Source organism: Meles meles, chromosome 16, assembly GCF_922984935.1.
Source record: "Meles meles chromosome 16, mMelMel3.1 paternal haplotype, whole genome shotgun sequence".
Taxonomy (NCBI): domain Eukaryota; kingdom Metazoa; phylum Chordata; class Mammalia; order Carnivora; family Mustelidae; genus Meles; species Meles meles.
Genome location: NC_060081.1, coordinates 64,605,127 through 64,631,321, shown reverse-complemented (window position 1 = coordinate 64,631,321; position 26,195 = coordinate 64,605,127). Strand labels below are relative to the sequence as shown.

Genomic DNA, 26,195 nt, shown 5'->3' with positions numbered 1-26,195 from the left:
TATTTTGCGGTTCTTGTGGTCAGCAGGCTGGACCCTTCATGCTGTAATGCCAGATTCACACCTCCTTGAAAACAAATACTAAATTCAGATCGATTCCCAGTCTGAGAGAGCACACGTTGAAACGCTCGACGCCAGCCTGTGTCCTTCAGACGCAGGGCTTGCCGGGGGCTTCCTGTGACCCCGCCCACCACCGCAGCCGCGCAGACCATGCTCATTCTGCCGCGGCTGTTAGCTGAAGTCATGACGTCTTTCCCACTCTGGCTGCTTCTGAGCCAGGTCTCCATCCTGTCATTTCCAGAGGGAGGAAGTGCCTCCAGGAGAGGGCAGGGTACAGAGACAGGCACTTGCCGATCCCACAGTCTTGCCTTACTCGAGAGTCCACCTGAGGCCGTTCACGTTCCTAACTGTGTATCCGCAGAAGCCGCGAGCAGGACCCGAAGGGAAACGTGCATGGCCTGCGTGTCTGCCTCACCCCAAGCTGGGAGCCCCCGTGCAGATCTGGGGTTTGGGGAAGCCCAAGTTAGCCACCCGTTGACGTAATAAGGAGTGGGGTGGCTCCGGCGCCTCATTCCCACGTTTTGTAGGCTGTTGGACGTTTCTCAGTCTGGAAGCATCTTTAATTGTAAATGTGAGCATTCAGAGGATCTTTGCGGGTTCTGTGAGGATACTCAGACATGTGCTCCGTGGCAGGAAAGGATCCAGGACATGGTTGGTAGTGTTTTGCTTGTTTTGTACCCACCCAAGGAGCAGGAAAGGATGAGGTAGCATATTTAAGTACCACTCCAGAACGGTGCAGCAGATGAGCCTGAGGCCGCCCTCTCTCCACTTAGATGGCCAGAAGCCGTGTGGGCCAAGTGAGAGAGTTTGAAGTGATGTCCTCCAGCTCTAAGTACATTCACACTCCAGAACAAACCTTCAACCCAGACTCTCGTTTTCCCTTTTTTGGGGGATGGTTGGAGTGGTTGTCATCAGATTACTGTGTTTGAAACCCAGCTGCGTGACCTTGGGCAAGTTACAGAACCTTTCTAGGGCTTGTTTTCTGCATCTGTAAAAGGAAGAGAGTCGTAGTTTCTACCTCATGAAGCACTTCTGAGAACTAAAGGAGATAAGCCACGTAAAGGGTTTCACACGTTCTCCATGATGTTAGCTGTTATCCCTATCTTGTAACGGAGAAAATGCGCCCCTGCTCCTCTCTGCCTTTTCTCTTTCCAGCCTCTCCCATGGTATTAGGGACGTAGGAGAATGGATAGAATTTTGACTGTTTCCAATCACAGGTGTCAGTCCATTCCTACCGAGCCTAAATTCCTGGTCTGTGCTGTGTGCACTTCTCCAGGAGGCCGAGAACATTTCTGGTAAAGGATCAGGTAGTGAGTATCTTAGGCGTGGGAGCCACATTCAGTCTGTTGCATATTCTTCTGCCTCTCCCACGTCCCCATTTTCTTCTTCCCCCTTCCCCTTCTTTTTCTTCTTCCCTTCAAAGGTGTAAAAACTCTTCGTAGCTTGAGGGACATACAAAGACTCTACAGGTCGCACAGATTCCTGACCCTTACTCTGATATGACCCTCCCTAACATGGCCAGAGTCTCAAATCCTGGGGTTACTTTCTTCCATCATTCAGGTCAAAAGACAGTAAGTTTTCATGTTAAAAATGGGGTCTGGTTGAAAAATAGCACTCTCTCTTCTCCCATCCCCAAACTCTCCCACACACCACATATAAAGAACTTCCAGAGTTCCCTTCTGAGACCAAGAAAGGGTTTGTAAAGGGATCCATTAGAGCTAGTTTGACAAACGCTCCAGCTTGGATAAGCTCCGTGCCTGTAAAATTACTCCAGATTCACTTGGCGCCTCAGTTGTGATTTTAATTTTAAATTCCTGGGGGTTTGCGCCATCAGGTCTCATGTCTGGAGCAGTCACATTTTAGGACAAGAGCATCTGTTGCTGTGAAGTAAGCTAACCGTAATGAACATGAACATGATACTTTTCCACAGCAAAGGAAAAAAAAGAAAGAAACCAGAATGCAGGCACCACCTTTGTGAAGTGACAGTATTAAATTGTGAGAGATGATGGTAATGCAAATATTTAAATTCACAGCTAAAGTCGTGCTTGTAAAATGTAATTGCCGGGGAGAGCACGCCAGCTGATCGTTCTTTCAGCTAATTCTCTGTAGACAGACGCATTCGTACAGTCCCAGTTAAAAATGCTTATTTGAAATAAACTGCTTTCTGGTTCTTTTAAAACTACACAAGTAAGCTTTATTGACCGGGGACGATTGAGGTCTTTGAGGTGTTCATGGGCAGGAAAGATCTCCTGCTCTATGAGGGCTCTCTGAGCTCGTTTGTCCTGGGCTGCGGCTTTTGCTGATGGCGTGGCTTCCTTTATCCCTTAGGAGAGTTCCAGTGATGGAGGTGATGGCATTTTTGGCGAAAAGAAGGATGACAGCCGGGCAGGTGAGACTGTGTCCCCCTGAAGGCAAAGAAAAGTAAGGTCACAGTTTGTAGTTATCTTGGAGTGTACATGTAATAAAAATGGGCTTTTTTAAGGCGGCTCTTTTAAAAAGCCAAGTTGACCTTCATCAGACTCTCCTGGAGTCACACACGGAGCTTTAATGTAGCTCTGGCAAGCTCCCGCCACCGTCCTTGAAGTTCAGAAGTGAGATCTGTGGTATCTGAGGTCAGGATGGAGTCAGGGAGAGAAAAAGGAATTGTGGTTTCATTGATTTATTATTTATTTAATTAATTTAGGGAGAGAAATGTTAGGGTTTGTTCTCTCGTTTTTTTTCTGAATTTGAACTCAATAAAGTCTTCTGCAGTTGGAAGACCCAGCTACACAAAAGCCCGTAGTTCTTTTATGGAGAAGGCCACAGAGGGTCTGCTTGTTCCCATGCCTTAGAGCAAGGTCCTCGGATCGGTTCCGGCCCGGTGGACGGACACATCCGTATGTTGGAGATAACCGAGCCAGCCACAGCGAAAGCTGTTTCTAAAGCAGAATCGCAGCCCTTCCAGCCCTGCCGGGCTCCTGAGCGGGTTGATCTGGTCCTTGAGTCAGCTGTGGTTTTATTTAAACAAAACAACAAAATAGCCGCCTTTGTTTTGGTTCCGTTTGTAAATACTAATATCCTCACTGATGTTTGAAGCCCAGGATGGCTCCGACCCAGACAAATCACCCTGGCCAGTTTCATCTGCTCTCACGGCTCGCCTCCGACGTCTGGTCACCGTGTACCAGCGCTGTAATCGCAAAGAACTCTGCCGACCGGAAATTCTGGGACCAGGTAACCAAGGATACTGGGTCCAGGAAGAGATGTTCAGGAGAACCTCAGAAATGGATCTCATCAACAAGGAAGCTCAAAAGAGGTAAAAGTCGGGCCAAAAGGGCATACGGAGCTGCCGATGAGTAAAAGTGACAAGGGGATGCTGATACAGCTAGAGACCAAATGCATTCAGTGTTCTCATCTTGGAGTTCGGTGGTCTCCAGAACTAATTCAGTCCAGCCTCCAAGGATGGTGTTGGCTGGGGAGTTGACGAGATCTGGGGAGTTGGCTGGGGAGTTGATGAGATCTAGGAAACTCTTTGTTCACAATCCCCAGACTTTAATGATTTTCCAACTTGACCCACTTCCTTAAGTTGGACCCCAATCCCTGGAAATGTGGTTTAAAATTAGCATATATATCAGATCACGTTCTTTTAGCAGCCAAGTAAATAGTGTGCATTGAAACTGCCATATTAAAGCTACCAATCCTTATCAAGCCTGTGGGAGCAGAAAGTACTATAAAATGCCAGCCCAGAACAAGGAGATAAATTATCAGGAGTTACTTTCCCATCTGAGAGTCACACCAAAAATGGCTGCAGAAGGCCAGCACAAGCTAGGAATGATGCCACCAGGAAAAATCAGTAAAGCTGTAGTTCTTGGAGTCTGTCTGTCCACCCTTCTCATGTACCATCCAGTGGATTAAAAGAATACCAAAAAGAAAAAAAAGCAAAACTACTTCTGTGTATACCTTCTGACTTTATGAAATTTGGTAATTCAGGGAAAATACTGTCTTTCACAACTCCAAAGAGAAGAACTTGAGCCCGTCTTCCCTGCTTCTCACTCCTCCACTGAGCCCCTCACCCCACACTCCTGGCCTGACTCGCTCTGGGGATGGAGAATACCGTGCCCAGGAGCCCCTCATGAAGACTGTGGGTTGGGTATAATAATCCAGCCACTTCCTGTCATTATCTCAACCCTGAAGAATGTAGAGGCTGGAGAACCTTAGCATCCCAGATACGGGCTACCTGCCTACATAAAACCTAGAACAAAGATAACATGAACTAGGGGTGGGGAGAGTTGTGTGGCTCGGGGAGTTGCTTCCCTTCTCTGGACCAGTCTCTTCATCAGGAAGAGAAAGGGGGTGAGTTTCAGGTCCCTCCAGGATTCTGTGATTCTGTGTTGTCATACATACATAGCATTTTAAGATCTTCATCTCCCATCAGTGGAAACAAACTAGGTAGTCTCTAATGAATGAAGAGATGGCAAGTCTGCACACGTGACTTAAAAATAGGTAAATGCTGGGAGAAAAAGTTAAGAGATTTGAAAGTGGTGGGAGGATAATGGGCTGTTTTCATTATAAGCCTCTCACCCCAGCTTAACTTAAATAAAAGTAATAAAATAGGCAGACCAGGCCTACCTGCTTTCTTGAGTCCATGGACTCTCCTCATAGGCTCTCAGTAAGTAAGTACTTGTTGGCTTTTTTTTTTTCCCTTAAGGGAAAACAGCTCACTCTCCCTTTCTGATTAAATCCCCAGGTGGACTAGGAGAGAGCAAGCAGACTTCTACAGAGCGGTGTCCTCCTTCGGCGTTGTTTATGATCAAGACAAGAAAACTTTTGACTGGACACAGTTCCGTATCATTTCCCGTTTGGACAAGAAGTCGGATGAGAGCCTGGAGCACTACTTCTACAGCTTCGTGGCTATGTGCCGGAACGTGTGTCGTCTGCCCACGTGGAAGGACGGCGGTGAGAAAGCTCGCTGTCCGTATGTCCCCAGTGAGACAGGAAGAGGGCATGTGTATTTTCAGGGTACAGAATCATTTCAGGTAGTCTTAGTCCTAGGAGTAGAGTCTGAAGAATTCAGGGAAAGACAAGTGAGTTTTCACAAATTCATGACCTACTCATTGAGTCCACTCTCACAAAATGAAATCTTTCTCCCAAAACGATGCCATGTCAACAGAAATTAAAATTGAGGTTAACGTGGCGCCTGGGTGGCTCAGTGGGTTAAGCCTCTGCCTTCCACTCAGGTCATGATCTCAGGGTCCTGGGATCGAGCCCCACGTCGGGCTCTCTGCTCAGCGGGGAGCCTGCTTCCCTTCCTCTCTCTCTCTGCCTGCTTCTCTGCCTACTTGTGATCTCTGTCTGTCAAATAAATAAATAAAAATAAAATCTTGAAAAAAAAAAAAAGTAATTGAGGTTAACACCGCACGGAAGTATTAAGAGGCTAGTGTTAATTACCTTCTCCAGCGTATTGTTAAGTCTCAGAGACTTACTCTGGTGAACTTCGCTTCTGCTGTACATCATATTGTAAGAACTTTAACTCGTTTCCCGTGTATTGACTTGTAGCTACAGAAAGTAAATGGCTGTCTTTTCTCCATGCCCTGATCCGGTAGAGACCCCTTCTGAGAAACTGCTTCCTGGCTGGGATGCAGCAGCTTCCTCCTCGTCCCTCTCCCGCCTCGCGCTTGTAGATGAACTAGATATGGCCCATCTGACTGTGCTGTGGAAGAGCTAAAACAACCCTGGAGTCCAGCCAGTGTGGGTCCTCGGCTGACAGCAGCATGTCCCGTGTGACATGGTTAGGGTGTTTCATTAAAACCAGGGAGCTGGATAGATTGTAAGGAGCTGGGCCTTGCAGCCCCACTGACAAGACCTGGTTCTGGCACCTGGAGCGTATCTGAGCTTCCTTCCTCATCCTTCACACGGGGGCGATGATACTACAGTCTAGCATTGCCGTGAGAACTCAGTGACATGTGTACAGTACTTCGGCTCGAGGGCACAGAGTACATGTTTACTGAACGAGAGCTTATCTTCTAGAACCAGAGTTTTCGTGCTCCTCCCTCACCCTCACTGGGTCTGTCCTAGTTTCATAGAAACCTTCCCTTCTCGTAGGTTTTCATGATGTCAGGGGCACACACACCAAAGACTGTATGCCAGGGAGTGAAGCACTTAGACCGGAGACACGGGGCCTCAGGTGGGTGGCGGGTGTCCTGGGGCTGCCTTCAGTGATAGGCTCTGTGTTGGCCTTTGCAGGTCCCCCAGATCCCAGCATCTACGTGGAGCCCATCACTGAGGAGCGGGCCGCGAGAACTCTGTACCGCATCGAGCTGCTGCGGAAGGTCCGCGAGCAGGTGCTGAGGTGTCCGCAGCTGCACGAGCGCCTCCAGCTCTGCAGGCCCAGCCTCTACCTCCCGGTCTGGTGGGAGTGTGGGAAGCATGACCGAGACCTGCTCGTCGGCACTGCCAAACATGGCCTGAACCGCACTGACTATTACATCATGACCGACCCCCAGCTGTCCTTCCTGGACGCCTACAGGAACTACGCCCAGCACAAGAGAACAGACACCCAGGCCCCAGAAAGTCTCTGTTGCCTTTACCAGACCAACTCCAAACTATACGAATCTCTCACGTACACTCAGATGAGCAGGACTTCAGAGCCCCTTGAAAATGAGCCTGAGAACCTCGTGCAAATAGAAGGTAGAGATGGTCACCCCGCTCCACCTGGGGGCGGTTTATCTGACATGACTTGTGAAAACTTTATTTCTAAAGTTCAGGATGTCATGTCCGTCACCCACGACGAAAGTCTGCTGCCCGAGTGCTTAGAGGGCATGATGTATGGTAAGAAGGCCCTAAGCCGGGAGCCAGGCTCTTTTCAGGAGAGCCCCACAACCAGGACAGAACCCAGAAAGGATGCGCTGGCCCTCTCAGCAGGCGAGGACGGGAACTGCCAGCCTGGTGGCCGAGAGGCAGAACTACCTGCGGGCCCCTCTTTTCTGGGCAGCTTAGAAGCAGGAGTAGCTCAGATGAACATCAAAAATGGAAAACATCTGTTGCTCTCTCTTTCCAGGGAAGGGGACCTCTGCAGTGAGACAGGGCAGAGACCTGAAAGCATCGGGCAGCTAGAAGCCAAGTGCTTAGCTTCCCCTTCCTTGGATCACGGAAATGAAAGTGGGTTTGTAGATATGTGCAATCTTAGTGTCTGTGACTCCAGAAGAAGCCTGTCATCAGATCAGCAATTAATTGATTTATTAGAAAACAAAAGTTTAGAAAGTCAGTTCATTTTGAGTCAGAACCACAGCGACGAGGAGGAGGAAGAGGAGGAGAATGAAGAGGAGAATGTGGGCATGGCCGCAGGCCTGAGGGAAAGGCCCGAGGTTGTGCATCTAGCCGATCCCACAGCTGATGCCCTGAGGGAGAAGAGCCGAGGCTTCCATGTGGAGGAGGCGCAGAGAGGAACCCTGGAGGCCATCAGCCAGAATCCTGGGCTGCGGGGGACGCTTCCTCAGGCAGCCTGTCACTGTCACTGCAAGCACACGGGGAGGTGGACACGCGACCTCGAGAACGAGGAGTTTGAAGTAGAGAAACCTAAGGGTTATAACACAGACACGTACAAAAGCAAAACCAGTAGCATCCCAGTGGAGCCCCCCGCTCCTCCTGCAGAGCCCGCCCAGGGGAAGCACGAGCTGGTGAAAGAGCCTTGGAAGGACAGTGCCGAGGGGAAGAAAGCTTTCCCTGTGTATCCGGAAACCAGTGAGCTCAAGTCCGAAGACGTGGATTTTGAGAGCAAAGATGATTATGACAGAGAGGGGAACGGCCACGCTCAAGGTACAGTCGGTGAGGTCTGTGGTATTTTCGGTGAGCCCGTCCTCACATGGGGGGGTGGGGCGTGGGGGACGTTTCAGGAGACGTGCGGCTTCTGAGTCACACCTGCCCACGTTCCCTGTGGTCTACAACCAGGCCTTGTCTGAAGGTGAGGCAAAGTAGCTTAACGCTGATCATTCTAGAACACTGAGGAAGGTTGTGAACATGGTAGCACCTTTGTCGCATCAGCCATGTGACTTGGGCGGGGCTTACGAGCTGCTTTCTCCAGGGTGGACACTAGATGCCACGTGGAGGGAAGGAACTTGTTCTTCTACCAGGTGAGGACCTTCCAACCGGTTAAAGTAGAGAAGCCTGGGAGCATCGAGAACTGATAGTTTTCTAGAGGGAGAGTTAATTTTTCAGGAATTCCACAAAAATACAAGTAAATGTGATCTCGTTAAGGTGAGGAAAGATAGTGCTATTCATTCATATCATTATCCAAACCTTGCGATTCGACATTGGCGCATTTGGTTTAGACTCATTTTAATAACTCAGCAGGGGTAAAAATAACATTACAAGTAACTCAGCAAAAGTACAAATAGATTTGAGCTTTTTAAATAGGGAAGTCTGAGATAAGGCTTTAAATTAAGAGGACTTTTTAAATGTTAAGAGTCTAAATGACTCAGATATTTCTGTGCCTCGAAGGATTTAAATACATTGATTAGAGATTCTGAGCAACAAGAAATGATTTTTAACTTTTTTTACTGTTGTTTTTACTTCTTCGGGCCCAAGAGGGCATATTATAGTGACTAAAGGTCATTCTGTTTATCCTTATTACTGTCAAAAAAACCCAAAATCCCTGTTCACATCTGGCCTGATGCCAGGTCTGGTACTCAGGGATTTAGACAGACAGCCGTCTCCTCCTGAGACAGTGACTTTTATATCACAGAAGGAAAGGGAGGGGAGCTCAGGCAAGCTCCCCTGCATGATCTAACTTTCCTTTTTTTTGTAAGCTCACCCTTGGTCTCAGTCCTTGTGATTAGTGACTCCCTTGAGACGGGTTCCAAACTCAAGTTAAAATTTACACGCTAGCTAGGATAATGAAGAGAGGCTACTGAAAGGAATTTTATCGACTTGTAGCCCCAGCTAACAAGGGGTGAGGGGGACGTCATGGACCTTGTCTGTCCTCAGCCTAGGCCACAGAGGATGGCTGCCATGTTAGATTATAAAATGCATATTGTTTTTTTAACCTTGTTGTGGGGGAAATCACCAAATAGTCTGTGGAAATCCAGGCAGTGAACTGAGTACACAGTGTAGAAAGAGTATGGGTTAGAGGAGAAGCATCTGTCCACCAACGCCGTCTGCTGCAGCTTCGGTGAGCGGCACACACACCCATGGGTGGGCTCCCTCGCACCAGTGCTTTTCCGAATGCTTTTGCAGACCTCAGAAGGGGTCTTCCACACATAGGAGACATGGAACAGGTGGGGCAGAAGAGGTTGGTCTGCTTCTGCACCTGGAAGTCTACCGTAAAGGAGCAGTGACTGGTACAGCTGTCAGGGCCAGCCCCAGATGTCCTGGCTATGTTTCCAGGGTTTTCTCTCACATATCATTACTTTTTCTTAAAACTGAAATCCAACCTCTCTGCTTAAAACCTTTCAGTGATGCTTCCCATCAGATCGAGAATAAAATTCACATTTTCTACCATTACAGAATTCAGCAGTATCTAAATGCTTCTACCCTTCTACCCGCATCTTTGTACTTTCCCCCAGGAAAGTTCCTCAGCACGTCCAGAATAACCATTGTCCTCCTCTTCCTGGGGCTTCTCTCCTTTGAGAAGCCCTCCCTTCCGCCTGAGAAGCCCTCCCTTCCTCCTGCTCTTACTCCCTATCATGGCAGCTTGTTTCTTTCTGTAGCACTTGCCGCTGTTTATAATTGTGCTCATTTATTATTACTGTTTTCTTGGCTGGCTATCCCCCATGAAACCATAAGAGTCTGAGGGTCAGGGCCACATCTGTCTCATATATCCTTGAATCCGCTGGCCTAGCAAGGTCCTGTTCGTGGCGAGAGGTCCCTGCAGCTCCCTAGACTTGGGGCACAGTCACAAGTGAAATCTCCACATTTCAGAGGATCAAATTCCATGTCATTTCGCCAGAAAAGAAGCTCACAACTTCTTCTGCACTGGATGTTTTGCTACCCTGTGCTCATTCCCTATCATTCCCTCCCTTGGTGGTAAGTGGGTCTTTAAAGACCCATTTCACACGGATAATAAATTTTCACCACTGAAGCTTAAAGAATGAGCTGCATTTCCATTTCTTTCCCGTCAGTGAAGTAATTTAAATGTTCTAGGTTTCTTTGCATCATTTTTTACATGAAGCAGGTCTGTTTTGCCTTTGTTGTAAGTTTCAGGACCTTTCACCTGTTGTCATTATCATCATCTTGCTGTGTTACATTTCAAAGACTGTGCCTTCAAACGGACAAGAGTATTACAATGTTCAGTTTCCTCTTGTCAGCCACACTGCATGTAGAAGCCTCTTGGTGCTCATTCCACTCTCACTCTTGGATACACAGGACAGTCTCCTGTTTTATTTGGTTGTTTCCGTTGGTGTGTGCATGCAGAGTTACCACATGACTTGCACGGGTAGCCCTAGAGAAAGGATCTGCGTCTATGGCTTAACTGATAGGGTTCTGCCAGAAATAGCATGGTAATTATTGTTCAATTTCAAATAAGCACAAAACGGGCTAAGTTTTTGAAAAGACAGATCAGGTGGCCTAATCGTTCAGCTCATTACTGTCTCCCGAGTACCGGATTAATTTCCTAAACCCTTCTTTGCAGATTACCCGGGGAAGTACTCTGAGGAGGAGAGCAAAAGCTCGACATCAGGCATCGCAGGAGACCTTGGGGATGACCTGCAGGAGACTCGGGCTCCCACCATTGCTCAGCTGCTCCAGGAGAAGACCCTGTTTTCCTTCTCTGAGTGGCCAAAGGTACTCCCCAGAGCATGCATTCTCTCCTCAAAGCAATCTCAGCTTGTAGAGTATTTCTGAGTATAAACTCAGAGAAATGTGTAATGTCTTGAAAAAGTATTAATAATGTCACATTTAGACATTAAAGAAATAGACACTTGGCTAATTAGACCAGAAGATAAAACTGTCTTCGTATTTAAAGCAGTATGGCTTTAATTTTCACTGTCCAGACCATAGAACTTAAATATTTTAAGACTTGTAAAGTGAGTACATCTGAGTGTGCTATTTTCCTAATCAACTCCTCCTGGTTAGAAAAACATGACACGTGATCCCTAGGGACTTTGTGAATTTGGGTAGGTTGGTGCTTACTCCTCAGAGCTTTGGGTCTTTTTTATAGGATCGCGTGATAATCAACCGCCTGGATAATATCTGCCACGTGGTGTTAAAGGGGAAGTGGCCTTCCAGCCAGCCGTACGAGCCCTCGGGCGCACTGCCCGCGCCGGCCTTAAGCAGCAGTGCTGGTTCTCGGAGCAGCGCCTCAGAACCGGAGGCCTCGGAACACGGCTTCAGCAGCAGCGCGACGCTGGTGGCCCAGATCCAAAAGGTGAGGGCCGCTTGGCACTTCTTACTTGAGTCGTTCATTCAGCAAATACTTACCAAGTGGAGAGACTTCTTTCTCTTTCTGCTTTTGGTTTTTCTCTTTGGTTTCTTCCTTTTCCTTCTATAAAGTCACTGGTATTCATTGAAGAATTTAAGATTTTATCCTGTAGGCAGCAGGGAGCTATGGAAGTTTCGGCTCTGGGAAGTGCATGGTGAAAGCAGGGCTTTACAGCTCGGCAGGAGTAAGCGGTGTGCAGGTTCTTGGGAAAGGAGGGTCATGAAAGAAGAGGGCCAGAGGCTGGGAAGCCGAGTGGGGATCCGAGGAAGGGATGAGGTCTTCGACCAGGCTGGTGGCAGAATGGGTACTAACAGAGGGCGGGCGTTGGCAGGCATGACCCAATGACTGACCAACATACTAAGAGAGGGAGGTGTGAATGGGCCAGTGGGTCTTGGAAGACCACGAGAATAGTGGCAGCTGATAGAAATTAGGGAAATCAGAGAACAGTTTTTATAAACTCAGGCTTATAACTCAAGTTTAATTTGAGGTACATTGTTAGCACACGGGCTCACGCTCTCCCGAGTGCGCAGGTGAACCTGTAGGGACCTTGAAACGCTGCTGGTTTTGATTTAATTCATCAGGGCTGTAGACTGAGCGTCGGAATTTTTTAAATTTTCCAGTGGATTCTAATGTACAGTTGAGGTTGATTCCCCAGATTACGGTCATGCACCTCCGGGGGTAATTCATAGGCCAGCAGCGTTAGCAGCACCTGGAAACCTCTTAGACCTACAGAATCTCAGGCCCACTGAAGGGAACTGACATTTCAACAAGCTCTCCGGGCGAGGGTGCCAGGGTGGCTCAGTGGTTAAGCATCTGCCTTCAGCTCAGGTCATGATCCCAGGGTCCTAGGATCAAGTCCTGCGATCAAGTCCTGCATTGGGCTCCCTGAATCTGCTTCTGCCTTTACCTCTGCTGAGCGCGCACTCTCTCTCTCAAATAAATAAAATCTTTAAAAAGCAAAATGAAAAGAAAAACCAAAACAAGCTATCCAGGTTATTTGGTGCTAAAGTTTGAGAAGTCTCGAGTGGAAGGAACTTCTCAGAAGTTGATTAGGAACCCTAGTAGGCCCGAAGAAATCAGGCCTGGAGAAGGAGCTGCTATTCAGCCGCAGAAGTGGCATTCAGACCTCTCTTGCCACATGTGTGTGTTTGCAGGAGAGCTTCCTGGCTCCAGTATTCACAAAAGACGAACAGAAGCACAGACGTCCCTACGAGTTTGAGGTGGAGAGGGATGTAAAGGCCCGGAGCCTGGAACACTTCTCTGCCACCCACGGGCACCCCCCCATCGTCCTCAATGGCTGGCACGGGGAGTCTGCAATAGATCTCTCCTGCACGTCAGAGGGGTCCCCAGGAGCCACGTCTCCTTTCCCGGTGAGCGCCAGCACCCCTAAGATTGGGGCTATCGGTTCACTTCAAGGAGCCCTCGGTATGGACTTGTCTGGGATTCTGCAAGCCGGCCTGATCCATCCAGTGACGGGACAGATTGTCAATGGAAGCCTCAGAAGAGAGGATGCTGCCACAAGGAGGCGGAGAGGGAGACGGAAACATGTTGAAGGAGGGATGGACCTCATCTTTCTGAAGGAGCAGACGCTTCAGGCAGGAATCTTGGTGGGTATATGAAACCATTAGGTAAAAACCTTGACCTTTCCACCCTGAGTAATAAACCCTTCCTCAGATACATGATTTTTTAATTTGTGGATCTTTTATCCCATTTCGAATATCCTGGTTAGTTTCTCTTGTTACAAGTTGCCCTCAGTCTTTTCTAGAAACACATTTAACCCATTTCGGACCCTTCACCTGCATGCAACCTGAAGATACGAGCCAGGGGTCTTGCCATTTCAAACACACACAGCCCAGACACCCCCTCCCCCGCCAGTGTCTCAGAAGAGCTGCTGGTGACTGAGTGAAGCAGAACAGCGGGGCTGAGTTTGGGCCAGTGGTGCTCTGGGTTAGCGGGTTTTCTAGGACCTGGGCTTCAGGGGAGGAACAGGGGTCAGGATCCCGACTCTGCTCTCTGTGTTGATTCTGGCTCTTCTACTTGACCTACTGGGCTCCGTGGGGCACACCCCACACAGTGCCTGACTTGCTCCTCTGTGAAGTGGGCCAGTCGCATGTCCCCCAGAGAGCTGCTGGGAGGGTTCACCAGCATCACGCCAAGACGGCCTAAACCCAGAGGAGATCATTGTTAACAACAGATAAGGTTCGAAGCTGTATGCCTGGTCAAGAGAGGTCACCTCAGACTTTGCTTAATATGTCAAAGACAACTGACTTCCCTTTGTGTTTTGGTTTTTCCCATTTATTGAATTTCAGGCTCCAAAGCAGGAATCACATTTCATGTTTTCTTATTTTAAAAGGAATAATAATAACCAGTATTCATTGAGTGTTTGCTCTGTGCCAGACACTGTGTTCGGGTGTTCGTGTAACTGTCCTATTTGATCTTCACAACTCTGTGAAGATGTTGTTATTACTCCCATTTTATAGATGAAGAAACTGAGGCTAACAAGGATTGAATAATTTGCCCAAGATTATTCAGTAAGGTGGCAGGTCAGGGAACCAAGCCAAAGACGACGTTCACTAGCACCTGTGAGCTTTATTATTAAGCTCTGTTGTTCGGTGTATTTTAAAGTTTTGTCTTCTAGACTTTATAATTTGGGAGGCTGAGGTGACAGGTTCTTTCGCTGCCCGATCCTGCAAGCTTTTAAGACAATTGTCTCATTTTTTAGAAGTGCAAAGCCATAGTTTCTTCTGTCGTGCAGAGTATTTTTAAATGTATTATGCAGACATTTCTTGAGCGCCACATTGTACTTCGTAGACCCATTATGGGCATTGGGAATACAGAGATGAGTGAGACAGGCCTTCCACCCATAGAGGGAGAAACAGGTAAGTGAATTGCTGTGTGGCATTTCCTGGTATTGGAAAGTCTGTGAGCGGTGCTGGGGGTCGGGGGTGGGAGGCAGTGTGCGGGAAGTAGACTGGCCTTGGACTGTCCCTGACGGTGACAGAGGAGGTAGCACAACCCGAGCAGACGAGAAGGTGAGGAGCATCAGAGGGAAGGCCAGCACGTGCAGCAGCCCCCGTGTGGGTCAGTGTTGTGGAGGTTCTTGCCGAAGCACCCAGCACAGTAATACTCAGGTGGAAAAGGATGGGAAGATACAAGGTGCGTTTTCATTCTGCCATGCGTAACTTCACACACTTGTTTCTCCTTCATCCAGGAAGTCCATGAAGACCCAGGGCAGGCCCCACCGAGCACCTCACACCCTGAAGGACCGGTGCCTGCCGCTTCGGCCCCCGAGCCAGCCCCAGCAGCCGGCAGCCAGGCGGAGAAAGCCATTCCCAGCAAGAGTCTGCTTGACTGGCTGAGGCAGCAGGCGGACTACTCCTTAGAGGTTCCTGGCTTTGGAGCAGTAAGTGCTGTCCGTGCTCTGACGCTGCCGTTTCCTTCCTGCCGATTTGCTGCCGCGTTTGAGTAAGGAGCGTGCTCAGGGAGACCAGGAAGTTTGACAGAGATCTCTGTATCAGCTGAGAACATCATTTTCAAGTTTGGGTTTTGTTTCTAAGTTTAAACTTTGATGAAGTTTTCTAGTAACAGAAGTCACAGCCCATGTCAGAATGCTATGCCAAGTCATTGTGCAGAATCTTACAAGGGCAGGACTTGCCTAAGCGCCGCTCCCCCTTCCCCCAGAATTACCACGCACGATCCTAAGTGCACAGAGAAATCTTTAGGTTGCGTAAACACTGCCAGTGCAGGAATGTGTTCCTCTGTGTTCTTTCTGAGTTAACACATCACCACCTCGTGGTGGGGGGCGGGGGGGTGCGTTCTTAGTTTGAGTCACAGCTGTGCCACTCTTCCTTCAAGTCCTCCGAACTGCCTTTGCCCGAGATCCTCCAGATTAGAAGTCTGTAGGAGAGGGCTCCTGAGCGCTGACGTCTCTTCTTGGTGTTCCTTTCTCACATGCTCGCCTCTCCCACCGCCATTTTGTCCTGGGTACATCTGACTAATAAGACATGGATGGTAGAGAGCTCACAAGGAGGAGGAGAACGCATTCACAGATGCACACCCTCCAAAGAGACAAAGCCCGCCAGATAAGTAGCCATGGAGAGAGAATCTGGGGAATGAGGAGGAGAAGAAGGCCAGGGAGTAAGCAGTACACTGAGAGAGCACCTTGTCAGCTCCGGTCTGACCCAAGAGGCCCACACAGCCTGTTCTCCAGCTTGCTGCGGGAACGCCAATGTTTCAGAGAAAGCCTGGGTGAGGGCCCGGTAGCTCTTTCCTTCGTCACCCTAACCTGACAGGGTCCTGTACAGAGGGCCATTAATGAGAGAAGAGCAAAACCAGCTGAAAAACACCACCCTCATCAGAAGAATCTGTGACAGGATGTTTTGTAATGTTGGTTTCCATTTGCCTCCTAGAATTTTTCAGACAAACCAAAGCAGAGGAGGCCACGCTGTAAGGAACCTGGAAAATTAGACATCAACTCCCTGAGTGGGGAAGAGAGGGTTCCTGCTGTCCCCAAGGAGCCAGGACTACGGGTAAGGAAGAGGGACGTGTCCCAGTGAAGCCAAGCCTTGCAGATTCGGGGAAAGCTCCAGTTGGGAAGTGGGGAGCCAGGGGACATCTTCTCAGAGGACAAGAGGCCAGCACGGGAAGCTGATAAGTCATGATAAGTGGTACTGGGGCCTCTTGAGCAGCAGTAGGACTTCCCGTGGTCATTTGTTTTCAGCCTTTACCACCAAAACTTTTGGTTTGAATTTGTAAAACTATTTCCAAAATTTGATATCCGTCACTGCCCCCTACTCCTGTTCCAGTAGAGTGTAGAGCGTTCAGGGAAATAGACTTTAACCCCTACCAGGAATCTCTTTCTGGTGTTAACAAATGTCATTATTGGAAATTTCCATTTAAAACATTTCCTCCTAGTCCATCCCCACTGGCAATGAAAAGCAGTCGACTCCAAGCACTGCCCTTTTCCTCATATAGAGTCCTGAGCCTGGAAGAGACTTCAGAAGACATCTGTGAAATAGTTGTAGTCTAACGCATCTGAGTTAATTGTAGCTCACAGAGGAGGACCGATTTGGAATAGAAAAGTCATAACCTCTAGGGGGCAGTAATAACATTCCAACCTGAAAATGCATCAGGCTTGGGCAGATGATCCGTAACTGCTTTTAACCTGCTTTTAACCTCGGCAAAGTGCGTCCTCCCCAAACAGGGAGTGTCCAAAGAGCGTCATGGGCATCTGCTCTTCTCGGGTTGTCCCCCCAGACGCACAGGCTTCCCCGGATGCCTTCTCCTCGAGGCTCCACCAGCTGTGGCTCTCCCTGGTATGAATTCCCTTCTTAGTGGGATGGCCTGGATGTGATTTCTTCTTTCAGCTCCAGAAGACCACCCACCCTAGTCATTTCCTCCTTTTGCAAAAGAAAGTTGTAACTTAATGTTTTCAAGGAGTCTGTGACTGATGTTGTCACCTGGTGGATGGTTCCAGCAGCTCTGCAGACAGAACTGCGCTCCCTCACCTCTGTCCCCCGACCATTCCAGCTGCTGCAGGAATGGGGCCAGGGCCCCGTCCCGAGGTTGGCTGCTTGTTAGAAAACTCATCACACTGGGCAGGTGCCCTTTGGCCCCTCTCTTGCTCTCTTGTCTGAGGGTGTCTCTAGCACCCCTTTGCGTAGACCCGCTTGTGCTGTGCACGCTGATGCAGCTGTAGTCCTTAGCCCAACGGCCTTTCTCCCGCCCGCAGGCCGCCGCCCCCTCTCCCGACGCTTCCACACGCGGCGTCACGCGAAAAATCATCCAGGACAGACTCTGGTCCTTGCTTTGTTGTAGCCTCTTAGTTCTTGCTACAGACACACATCAGAAAAACCACATGGTTTCCTCCATGGCTTTCCCATTTCTTTCTACATGTCCCATTTCTACAGTTTCCCCCGTGTTCTCTGGAAATTAATGTTCACGCTCCTACAGACACTGATGCCTTGCCAGAAAACCCATTTCTCAGCTGTTCTTGCAAGCCAGCCTTTTACCAGAGACGCATTTTCCCTCCTTCGTGAAATAAACACAAGTCCCTGCCTCAGAGTCCCTTGTCCTGCAGGAAGGCAAGGGGAGGAAGCCCTCGTTCACCTGGTCCCCAGGGCTGCCCAGCCTCCCCAGTGGGGACGACCAGACACTCTGCTTGACTCCAGGAGGGCCCGTCTCCCTCAGCTTCTACTGGGACAGGAGCCCTCTCTGGTGTGCTGCGCTCGTTTTTTCCCGTGGAGACACCCCCGACACCCCCCCCCCCCCGCTTCTGGAAACAGATTCAGATCAGGAAACCTCTCCTTTCCCTCAGCCCCTTCTGCTGTGTGCGCTGTGGCTCGGCTGGGCAAGCACCACGGGCTACATGTGGGATTCAGCTCCCAGGACGGCCGGTACGTGGTGGTCGCTCGTGAGAGGTGCGTGGGCACATGCACATGTAGGTGGAAGTTACCTTTGTCTCATAGATGAGTGTGTAGGCTTTCTGCTCGTTTCTCGTTGAGTCATTGGACAGTAACTTGCGAGATAACCCATCACCCCTAAACACTTCAGCGTGTGCTCCTAAGAATATTTTCCTTCCTACCTATTACCATTACCACACACGGGAATGTTAATAATATTTAGTCCACATTCCGATTTCCCCAAGTCGTCCCCAAAAATGTCTTTTTTTTTCTTTTTTTTTTTTTTTAGATTTTGTTCTCATATTTTAGAGAGTGAGCAAGACAGAGAGCATGAGAGCGGGAAGGGTCAGAGGGAGAAGCAGACTCCCCGCTGAGCAGGGAGCCCAACACAGGGCTCCATCCAGGAACTCCAGGATCATGACTGAAGCCAACAACCAACCCTCCACCAACTGAGCCATCCAGGCCCCCCCCTCCAAAATATCTTTTAGAGCCAGTTTTTGTTTTGTTTTATTGTGTGTTTAGGAATTTTGACTTCGTTTCCACATGTACCTCCTTCTTTGGTTGTCAGGTCTCTCTCCACTCAGTGAACGTTTGTTGGCTAAATCTCCTAGCCTTGCTGGGAAGAGTAGGGAAGTCTTGGTCGCCACCTTCCTCTCCGCCACTACCCAGGAGTTCAGCTCGAGAGCTGTAATCCATAGGCTTTGGAATAAACGCTACCTGTGTTGGTGAAGATGTCTTGAGTTGGAATGCCCGTGTGTCATCTGGAAAAGCACATTTGCCTCCAGTGTTGCTCAACATCCGACTCTCCTTTTCCTTGCTCTCCTTCCTTCTCCCCAGGCTTCCCCTGGAAGAGGAAGCAGGGTTGCTCTCAGGGTATAATTACCAGGAGGGAGAGCTGCCAAATCCCCGCTTGGCCGCTGTGTGTGGTCTCTGAGCGGCTGGGAGGGGCACCTGAGGGGGTGGGCAGCAGCTGGGCGGCTAGAGGGACTCTCGCTCCCACAGGAAGTGGTGAGCTCCGACTCTCTGTGCCAGCACCCCTCTTGGCGTCGCTGTGGATGAGGAGCTGTTCTCTTCACCCCTGGGGCCTTTCTGCTGCTGCTCTTCCGATCTGAGCTGGAGAAGGCAACCCGGACTTGCCTCCTTGGCAGGGTCCCAGTTCCGAGAGGGCTTGGCACTCTCTCTGCATCAGAGGCTCACAACAAAGGCAACAGAGGGATGCTTCTGGACATCGCGATACCTGAGGAGCATGTCGTAGATTCCTGCAGGATGCGGGCTGGTCTGGATGAGCTGTCTGGCCCTAGATGCCAGGTTGAGCTCAGAGTATGGTAAAGATCATCTGATTTATGACAAGCTCTGGGTTTGCTTCCCAACCTCAGACTTCTGTCCACACCCTCCCTGCTGGAGAGTTACGAAGGAACTTTATGGGTATAAAGGAAAAACACACCCCGCACCTTTCCCTGGCTCTTGGCTGTGGGTGGGCTTCAGGGAAGAGGTCTTGGAAATGCCCAGTGGACCCGTTGTGGTTCCCCTGGCCGGGGCCATCAGCTGAGGTGGCGTGCATCAGAAGTCCTGCTTTTAGTCTGGCCCTGGTCCATCAAGCCCTACTCTCTGTCTCCGGAAATAGGAACCAGGCAGGAATTGCTCCCCAGGTGATTGTCCCCAGAGCCGGAGTGAGCGACTGCCCCACAAGGAGCAGGCACCAGTCATCCCACATGGGAATACGGGACGGTGTGGCGCATGCGGCAGCCCAGGTCGGGAGCCCCAGGATCTGCTCTTCCCTGCCCAGCTGCCCTGGGGAGCAGGTCCCGTTTCTCTTACTCTGTGAGAAAGAAGGGGCGCAGAGCATAACAATCGCATTTCCCTCTGCTATTCTAAACCAAGGCTTTTTGAGAAGAGTTTTCTTAGAGTCGACCATCAGAAAGCATTTTGCTCATGATCTGGTTTTTCTTGAATATTCTTTAGGACTTTGAAGGACAGATGTAGAACTTCAAAAATGACATAATTCTTGGGGATTTGGGAACATTGAAATACACGTTTTCCACGTCTACGAATCTTTAAGTGCTTCGTAAAATGGCTGTGATGATTGTGCTGGTGCTCCAGGGTTGGCGGGATTGCTAACTGAGATAATGCGCACGGAGCCCTTAGCATCCGCCCGACTCGGGGTCAGAGCGTGTTGAGTGGTGCTGTTGTGACTCCTGCTGCTCTTCTTTTCCCTGCCAGCCTCCTGGGATGGCCACCGTCGCCAGTGTCCCATACTGCCCACGCCCACGTGACCATGGGCCTCATGCCTCCCTTCCCAGCTGCTACCCCACATGTGCTCCCCGAGAACCTGAACCCATGTTACGCACCAACCCCGTCTCTGCAGCTGCCCCTTTGAGCAGAGAGGTGTTGGATTTTCGAGGGATTTGACTTCTTTAGCAGTTAGGCTGTGAGCTGAACGGGGATGCCAGAGCTCCTGGAATCAAGTCCAAGTGGGCATCCTCAGGCAGGGTGTGAGGAGCCCTCCTGCCTGTACACACACCTGCCTGCCAGTCTCAGCCCTTAAGCATCTGTGGGCTCCTTGCCTTCTTGTCCTGTCTCCTTTAGCACTCTGGTCCTCATAAAAGTGTTTCTCTGGCCCTTCTCACATCTCTTGGTGTGACCTGCAGCTGGGTCCCTGCGTCTGAGCCTCCAGGTAGACCGGTGGACTCTGAGCCGTGTCTTGCCGCGTCCCCACCCCCGACTCCCCACTCCAGACTTGCAGGAAGGGAGGGTGTTGATAGAGACGGCTGAGAATCCTGCAAAGGCGGCCGAGGTGGCTCTGGAGAAGCGTGCGCTCCTCCAGCCTCAGCAGCGCCAGGAGCCTCACTCCCACCCGCTGCCTTGTGCAGGGCCCTGTCCCTGCTTCCGCGTTCTACCCCAGTGGCGACGTGCATCCCCAGGACAGACCCAGGGTTACAGATCCCACACGGCCAGTCCAAACATCTGGGGACTCACCGTGGCTGTGATCAAAGAGAAGGTGGTAGAATGACACCAGCTTTGTGACAGGAACCACAAGGAGGAGGAGAGATGACTTCAGGGCCCCACAGGGAAGGGTGTTTTCTTTATGCTCCTCTGTACAGAGAAGACAGATGGCACGGCAGCCGCAGCTGTGCCCGTGTGCCCCCAGTGCCATCCGTGGACACGCACCTCCTAGATGAGCCGGATGACCCACAGGCAGGAGAAGGGGTGGGGCTTCCTCGGGGAAAGCATTTCTCTGGATACAGAGATTATTCAGGCCATTTTGAAAGCAGATTTGAGTTAGATACATTGTAATTGCAGCAGTAATTCCGTTCTCTCCCCACAGGCAGGCAGTGAGCCCTGGCACAGCAGTTTCCCCAGCGGGGACTGGTATATCCTCGTTGCCCCGCGGGGCTCCTGGGCCACAGGCACAGAGGAAGGAGCGAGTGTGGCTGCAGCAAGCCCACTGCCAGGCTGGCACTTGCCCTGCGGCTCCCTGCCTCTCTGGCAAGCGTCCAAGGAGGTGGTGGCGGAGTGTCCCATGAGGAGGGCTGGTGACCCGGGTGCCGGCATGGCTGCACGTCTGTGGCGCAGTCACAGTTCGGGCTGCGGGCATTGGCCCTGGGGGTCTTTGCTCAGCAGGAAAACGAGCACAACCCAGCCCTCTGATCAGAGCAAAACTAGATTGTCTCCCTTAAGGCCACCCAGAAGGTCGCTTTGATGTGATGCCTTTCCCCAGCAATGTGCAAGAATGCCCTCATCCCGGTGCCCACGTAGACATCCTGTTCAGCATCTGTGCGGTGGTCCTCCAGGAGCTTGGGACCCAGAGGGAGTGGGGTGCGCGCAGATACTGGCATCCCTTCAGTGAGCACTTCCTGTGGGCCAGATAACGTCTTGCACACTTGGTTTTCAGTAACTGCCAGATAGCTGTCGTGGACCTTTCTCCCCAGAACTCTGAGAGGCTAACCGCTGTGGCTCAAGTCCCACAGCGTGTCACGGAGTTGGGACCAAGTTCTAGGTCCGTCGGCTGCAAAGCTCTGTCTCCCCTCCTCTGCTTTGTTGCTGTTGCTTCCATTAAAAAGCTTCCTGTGTCACGAGGAAGAGGAATGCTCGCTTTGGTCAAGGGTTCCCAGCCGCAAGTCTCAACTAAGACCTGGGTGTCCTTATCCGGACTCCAGCTCCCAGCACCCTGACAGGCTTCTCCAGAGCAGATGCCGCCTGCGTGTGCTGGTTGGTGGCTCTCGGCCTTGGAGAGAGCGACCTCAGGCAGGCAGGCAAGAGCTGGCAAGGCAAGCAGGCGGGGGTGGGGGCGGGGCACCCGCCTGGGTCTGCTGTGCAGTAGGGACAGGCCAGGCTGGTGCAGAACCCTGGTCTTTGTCCCCAGCCCATCACCTGGCACCCAGTAACCTTCCGCATCGTGTGTTTCTTTGTCCTTTTTCAGGGGTTTCTCCCAGAAAACAAGTTTAATCACACCCTGGCCGAGCCTGTTCTTCGGGATGCAGGCCCCCGCAGAAGGGGGAGGCGGCCTCGGAGCGAGCTCCTGAAGGCTCCGACTATCGTGGCGGACTCTCCGGCAGGGATGGGGCCCCTGTTCATGAACGGCCTCATCGCTGGGATGGACCTGGTAGGACTCCAGAACATGAGAAACATGCCGGGCATCCCCCTCACGGGCCTGGTGGGCTTCCCGGCCAGCTTTGCTGCGATGCCCACAGGCGAAGAGGTCAAGAGCACGTTGAGCATGCTGCCCATGATGCTGCCGGGGATGGCCGCGGTGCCCCAGATGTTTGGAGTCGGGGGCCTCCTCAACGCGCCCATGGCCGCCGCCTGCACCTCCGCCGCTCCCGCGCCTCCACCAAGCACGACGAAGAGTGGGACCGCGGCGACCGAGAAGACTGTAGAGGACAAGCCAAGTAGCCATGATGTAAAAACGGACACGTTGGCTGAAGACAAGCCTGGTCCTGGTCCGTTTTCTGATCAGTCCGAACCCGCAATAACTACCAGTAGTCCTGTGGCTTTTAACCCATTTCTCATCCCAGGAGTGTCTCCTGGACTCATTTACCCATCCATGTTTCTCTCCCCTGGCATGGGCATGGCTCTGCCGGCGATGCAGCAGGCCAGACACTCTGAGGTGATAGGTCTGGAGAGCCAGAAGAGGAAGAAGAAGAAAACAAAAGGGGACAGTCTGAACCCCAACCCAGAGCCCACTGCCGGGTCCGAAAAGGAGCCAGGCAGCGATCAGAACTGCCCAGAATCCAGGGCCCCCGGGCCCCCCGATAGAGAACATGCAGCCCAGGCCAGGGAGGGGGGCCTCAAAGACTCTAACAGTGACACCAATTAGAACTTTTTCATTTAAGAAATGATTGTGACTTGTAAGTTTCTTATCCCATAAAGGTTTGTTACTTCCTCACTTCACCTTCATAAGAACCTGTGTTTCCATAAGTAAGACTATCTACCTAATTTTCTGAGAACTGTGGTCACGGATGTTAATAGTCGCAGGGTCTTGCCACTTCATTAGCTGAGTGTTGTCGCCCTAGTGTAGGAGGCACAGAATTCTCGTTCTGTTACCCACTCGTTCATTCCAGCAGCCGTAGCTGATGCAGTACTTAGTGACACGCCCCTCCCCCGCTCCTCCAAGTTTCCCACTTACTTGAGGAGGGGCAATGGCAAAGAGAGCTGTCTAGGGACTCACCACCGGAGGGCCGAAGAATGGAGACCGCGAGGAGCTCCTCTTTTCCCTGAGCTGTGTTGAATGGGAAGCATGTCATGGGGAAACCGAAAAGCACAGGAACAGGAAATGCTGGTGCATATTTTTTCGTTCCGATATTTCCCTATTTTATCATGATGACTGAGTAGTATAGACAGAAGTATATCACTAACGGTTGAAAATGCATATATTCGTTTCTTTATAAAACAGAAACCTTACTGGTAGCAGCAGGACATCCCCCTTCATGGTATCTCAGACACGTGCAGCAAGGAGGAACGCTGACCAGGCATCGTCATGCACACGCATGCGCTCTCCCCCAGGTCAGAGGCTCACTCTCAGGATGAGGAAGCTTTACACCCCCAGAGTTCTTGCCAGCCGCGGGGGGCTGGCGTGGGGCTTGCCCTTCGGGGGGCCACACGCGGCTCATAAGCACGCAGCTGGCATCTGGTCCCCTCATTCTCAAGAGTCACTCCGGCCACTACCAGGGCCCGCACGGGTTTTTACCTTGCGCTTCCCTTCACCAAGAATAAGGCTCTTTCTGGAGCCTGGGAGAGTAGCGTCACTCAACACTTCTTACACTTTGGTAGGTCCCTCCGTCAAAATTATTTGAGGTTGTCAGAACATGTGTGTGCCACCTTTTATAAAATTACTGTGAACGTTTGTTTCTTCTCTTTTTTTTTTTTTTTTTTCTCTCTCCGGTTTCCATTTTACAGTTGGACCCAGATTCCAAATCAAGTTAGCCGAGACCATTGCAAATTAACATTTTCCCTTCTTCCTCACTCGGGAAGCACCTGCCTGAGGGGCGCTCACCCCAACTCCTGCCCCTCTCCACTCGTGTTCCATCCTTCCTGAGGGTCTTAGTCCTTTATCGACAGTTCATGCTCTGAGATTTGAAATAAGCTCATGGTTCAGGACTCCGGGGGGGCACAGGGCTGTGCAGGACCGTTGGAAATGTTGGAAGTGTTACTAGTACCAGTTTCACTTTGTGTTGTCACGATTTACTGTATTTTTTACTTTTTCTGTTACAGTTTTGCTAATTTATCAGAAGGTCCAAAAGTTCGACATAACTATTTCAGTTTGCATTATTTATTTATGATGCTTTTGTCATTGTCTTTTATACATTTGGGATTATAAATTATGTAAATGTTAAAATGAGCATCTCAAAGAAGTCTGTTAAATTGTGACCGGAAAAAAAGAAAATCAGATGTATTTTCAGACCGTGGAGTCCCAGCGTTATGAATCAGATAAAAATAAGGAATTCTGTAACTGATCACATGAGTATGAAGAATCCAGCGAATGAGCAAATCCTATTTAATGACATCTTTGTAGCATAGATGGTCTAAATGCTGACAACAGATTTCTTAGAAATGCTGCTCTCTATTTAACTAACATTTTGTTCAGTTTTGCCTCCAGTGGAAGCAGAAAGGGTTTTTTCAGCTGTTAAATCCTAAAAATCAATATAATTTATTTATGTAAAAAAAAATCACTCAATCGATATATTTTTGAACCTTTTAAGTACTAATTTTCTTTTTATCAAGTAGAAAAAAAAATGTATTTGCCCTAAATCCTTAAAATACAAATGCTATAAAAATTCATGTATCTTGAAAGCCTTACTGCAAATGAGTATTATAGACATCCAGCAGAGCCTGGGTTTCCCTTTGTCGTCGGCGTTGTTTTGTATGGAAAAGCTGCTTTCTCCAGGTTCCGCTTAGAACCTCCCATAGGTCACAGGGTTCAATATGGATTTGATTTAAAAACCCACCAGCATGCTAAATCCCTTGTTATATCTTACCGAACCTGTATGTTAACTCTCTGGGTGTTTAGGCTTATCTTTGACTGCTGTTGTGTCCCTGTTTGCAAAATGAAAATGACACTCTGTGGATTATTTGCTCTGTAAGGCATAAGTGCTTCTTATGATTATTTTGACGTTTCCAAGAGCAAAAGCCAAATCTAAAACTCTCTTCAGCAAACTTGAGCCTTTTCATCTAAATTCCATGTCACTCACAGCCATAACTCTCCTTGGTCATTCTTCACCCCCGTGTCTCACATAATAAATTGTCTGTGGTCTTGATCCTGGATTTAAAAAAAAAAAAAAAACAATTTTAAAAGTCAAATTCAGTGGCACTTGGATGTCTCTTGCTGCCTGGGCCTCGTGTGAATATACCCTATGCACACAGCAGTCCACAATCTTTCCGAGGTGCCCAGGTTGTTCTGGGCACACTGTTGGGGCTCGTTAAGGATTCGCTCCTGGGGGTGGATTGGCCAGATCTCACCACCAGAACACTGCTTATGACCCATGCCACGGAAGGGAGCGCAGCCAAGTTCGCGCTTCCCAGGCTTGGGGCCTGGGCACTCACAGCTGATGCCTCACCTGTGCCACTTTCGTAAACCCCTTTCTAGAAGCACGCCCCTCAAATCACACACCTGGGACTTCGCGGGGAGCGGGGTACCTCCGAGGGCTCAGAACGGGCTTGAGAACACAGGAATGCTTCAGTAGCTGGTTTCCTTGAGGCTCATTAAGGATTTGGTGGTCTTTAGTCGACGTCCCAGACTGGGAGCAGGAGACCCACCGGTGCCTCCCACCAACAGATGGTGGCTGAAGAGCAGGGAGGACGCCCGAGGGATGGTTCACCAAGGCCTCGGAGTCTTCCACTGCAGTTTCTCA

The 26,195-nt window shown here is 50.1% G+C and overlaps 1 protein-coding gene across 3 annotated transcripts in view; it reads left to right on the top strand.

Moving 5' to 3' along the window:
- The window catches only part of CHD6 (chromodomain helicase DNA binding protein 6), a 195,332-nt gene extending 170,160 nt beyond the window's left edge, over positions 1-25,172 (top strand). For all 3 annotated transcript variants that reach the window (XM_045980678.1, XM_045980679.1, XM_045980680.1), the window contains 10 exons: positions 2,386-2,446; positions 3,133-3,349; positions 4,781-4,989; positions 6,277-7,848; positions 10,658-10,809; positions 11,186-11,392; positions 12,601-13,053; positions 14,658-14,849; positions 15,856-15,975; positions 22,268-25,172. In XM_045980678.1, coding sequence (XP_045836634.1) covers positions 2,386-2,446; positions 3,133-3,349; positions 4,781-4,989; positions 6,277-7,848; positions 10,658-10,809; positions 11,186-11,392; positions 12,601-13,053; positions 14,658-14,849; positions 15,856-15,975; positions 22,268-23,164 — 4,080 coding nt within the window. In that variant the 3' untranslated portion in view covers positions 23,165-25,172. The remainder of the gene's footprint in view (positions 1-2,385; positions 2,447-3,132; positions 3,350-4,780; positions 4,990-6,276; positions 7,849-10,657; positions 10,810-11,185; positions 11,393-12,600; positions 13,054-14,657; positions 14,850-15,855; positions 15,976-22,267) is intronic.
- Positions 25,173-26,195: the final 1,023 nt, after the last annotated feature.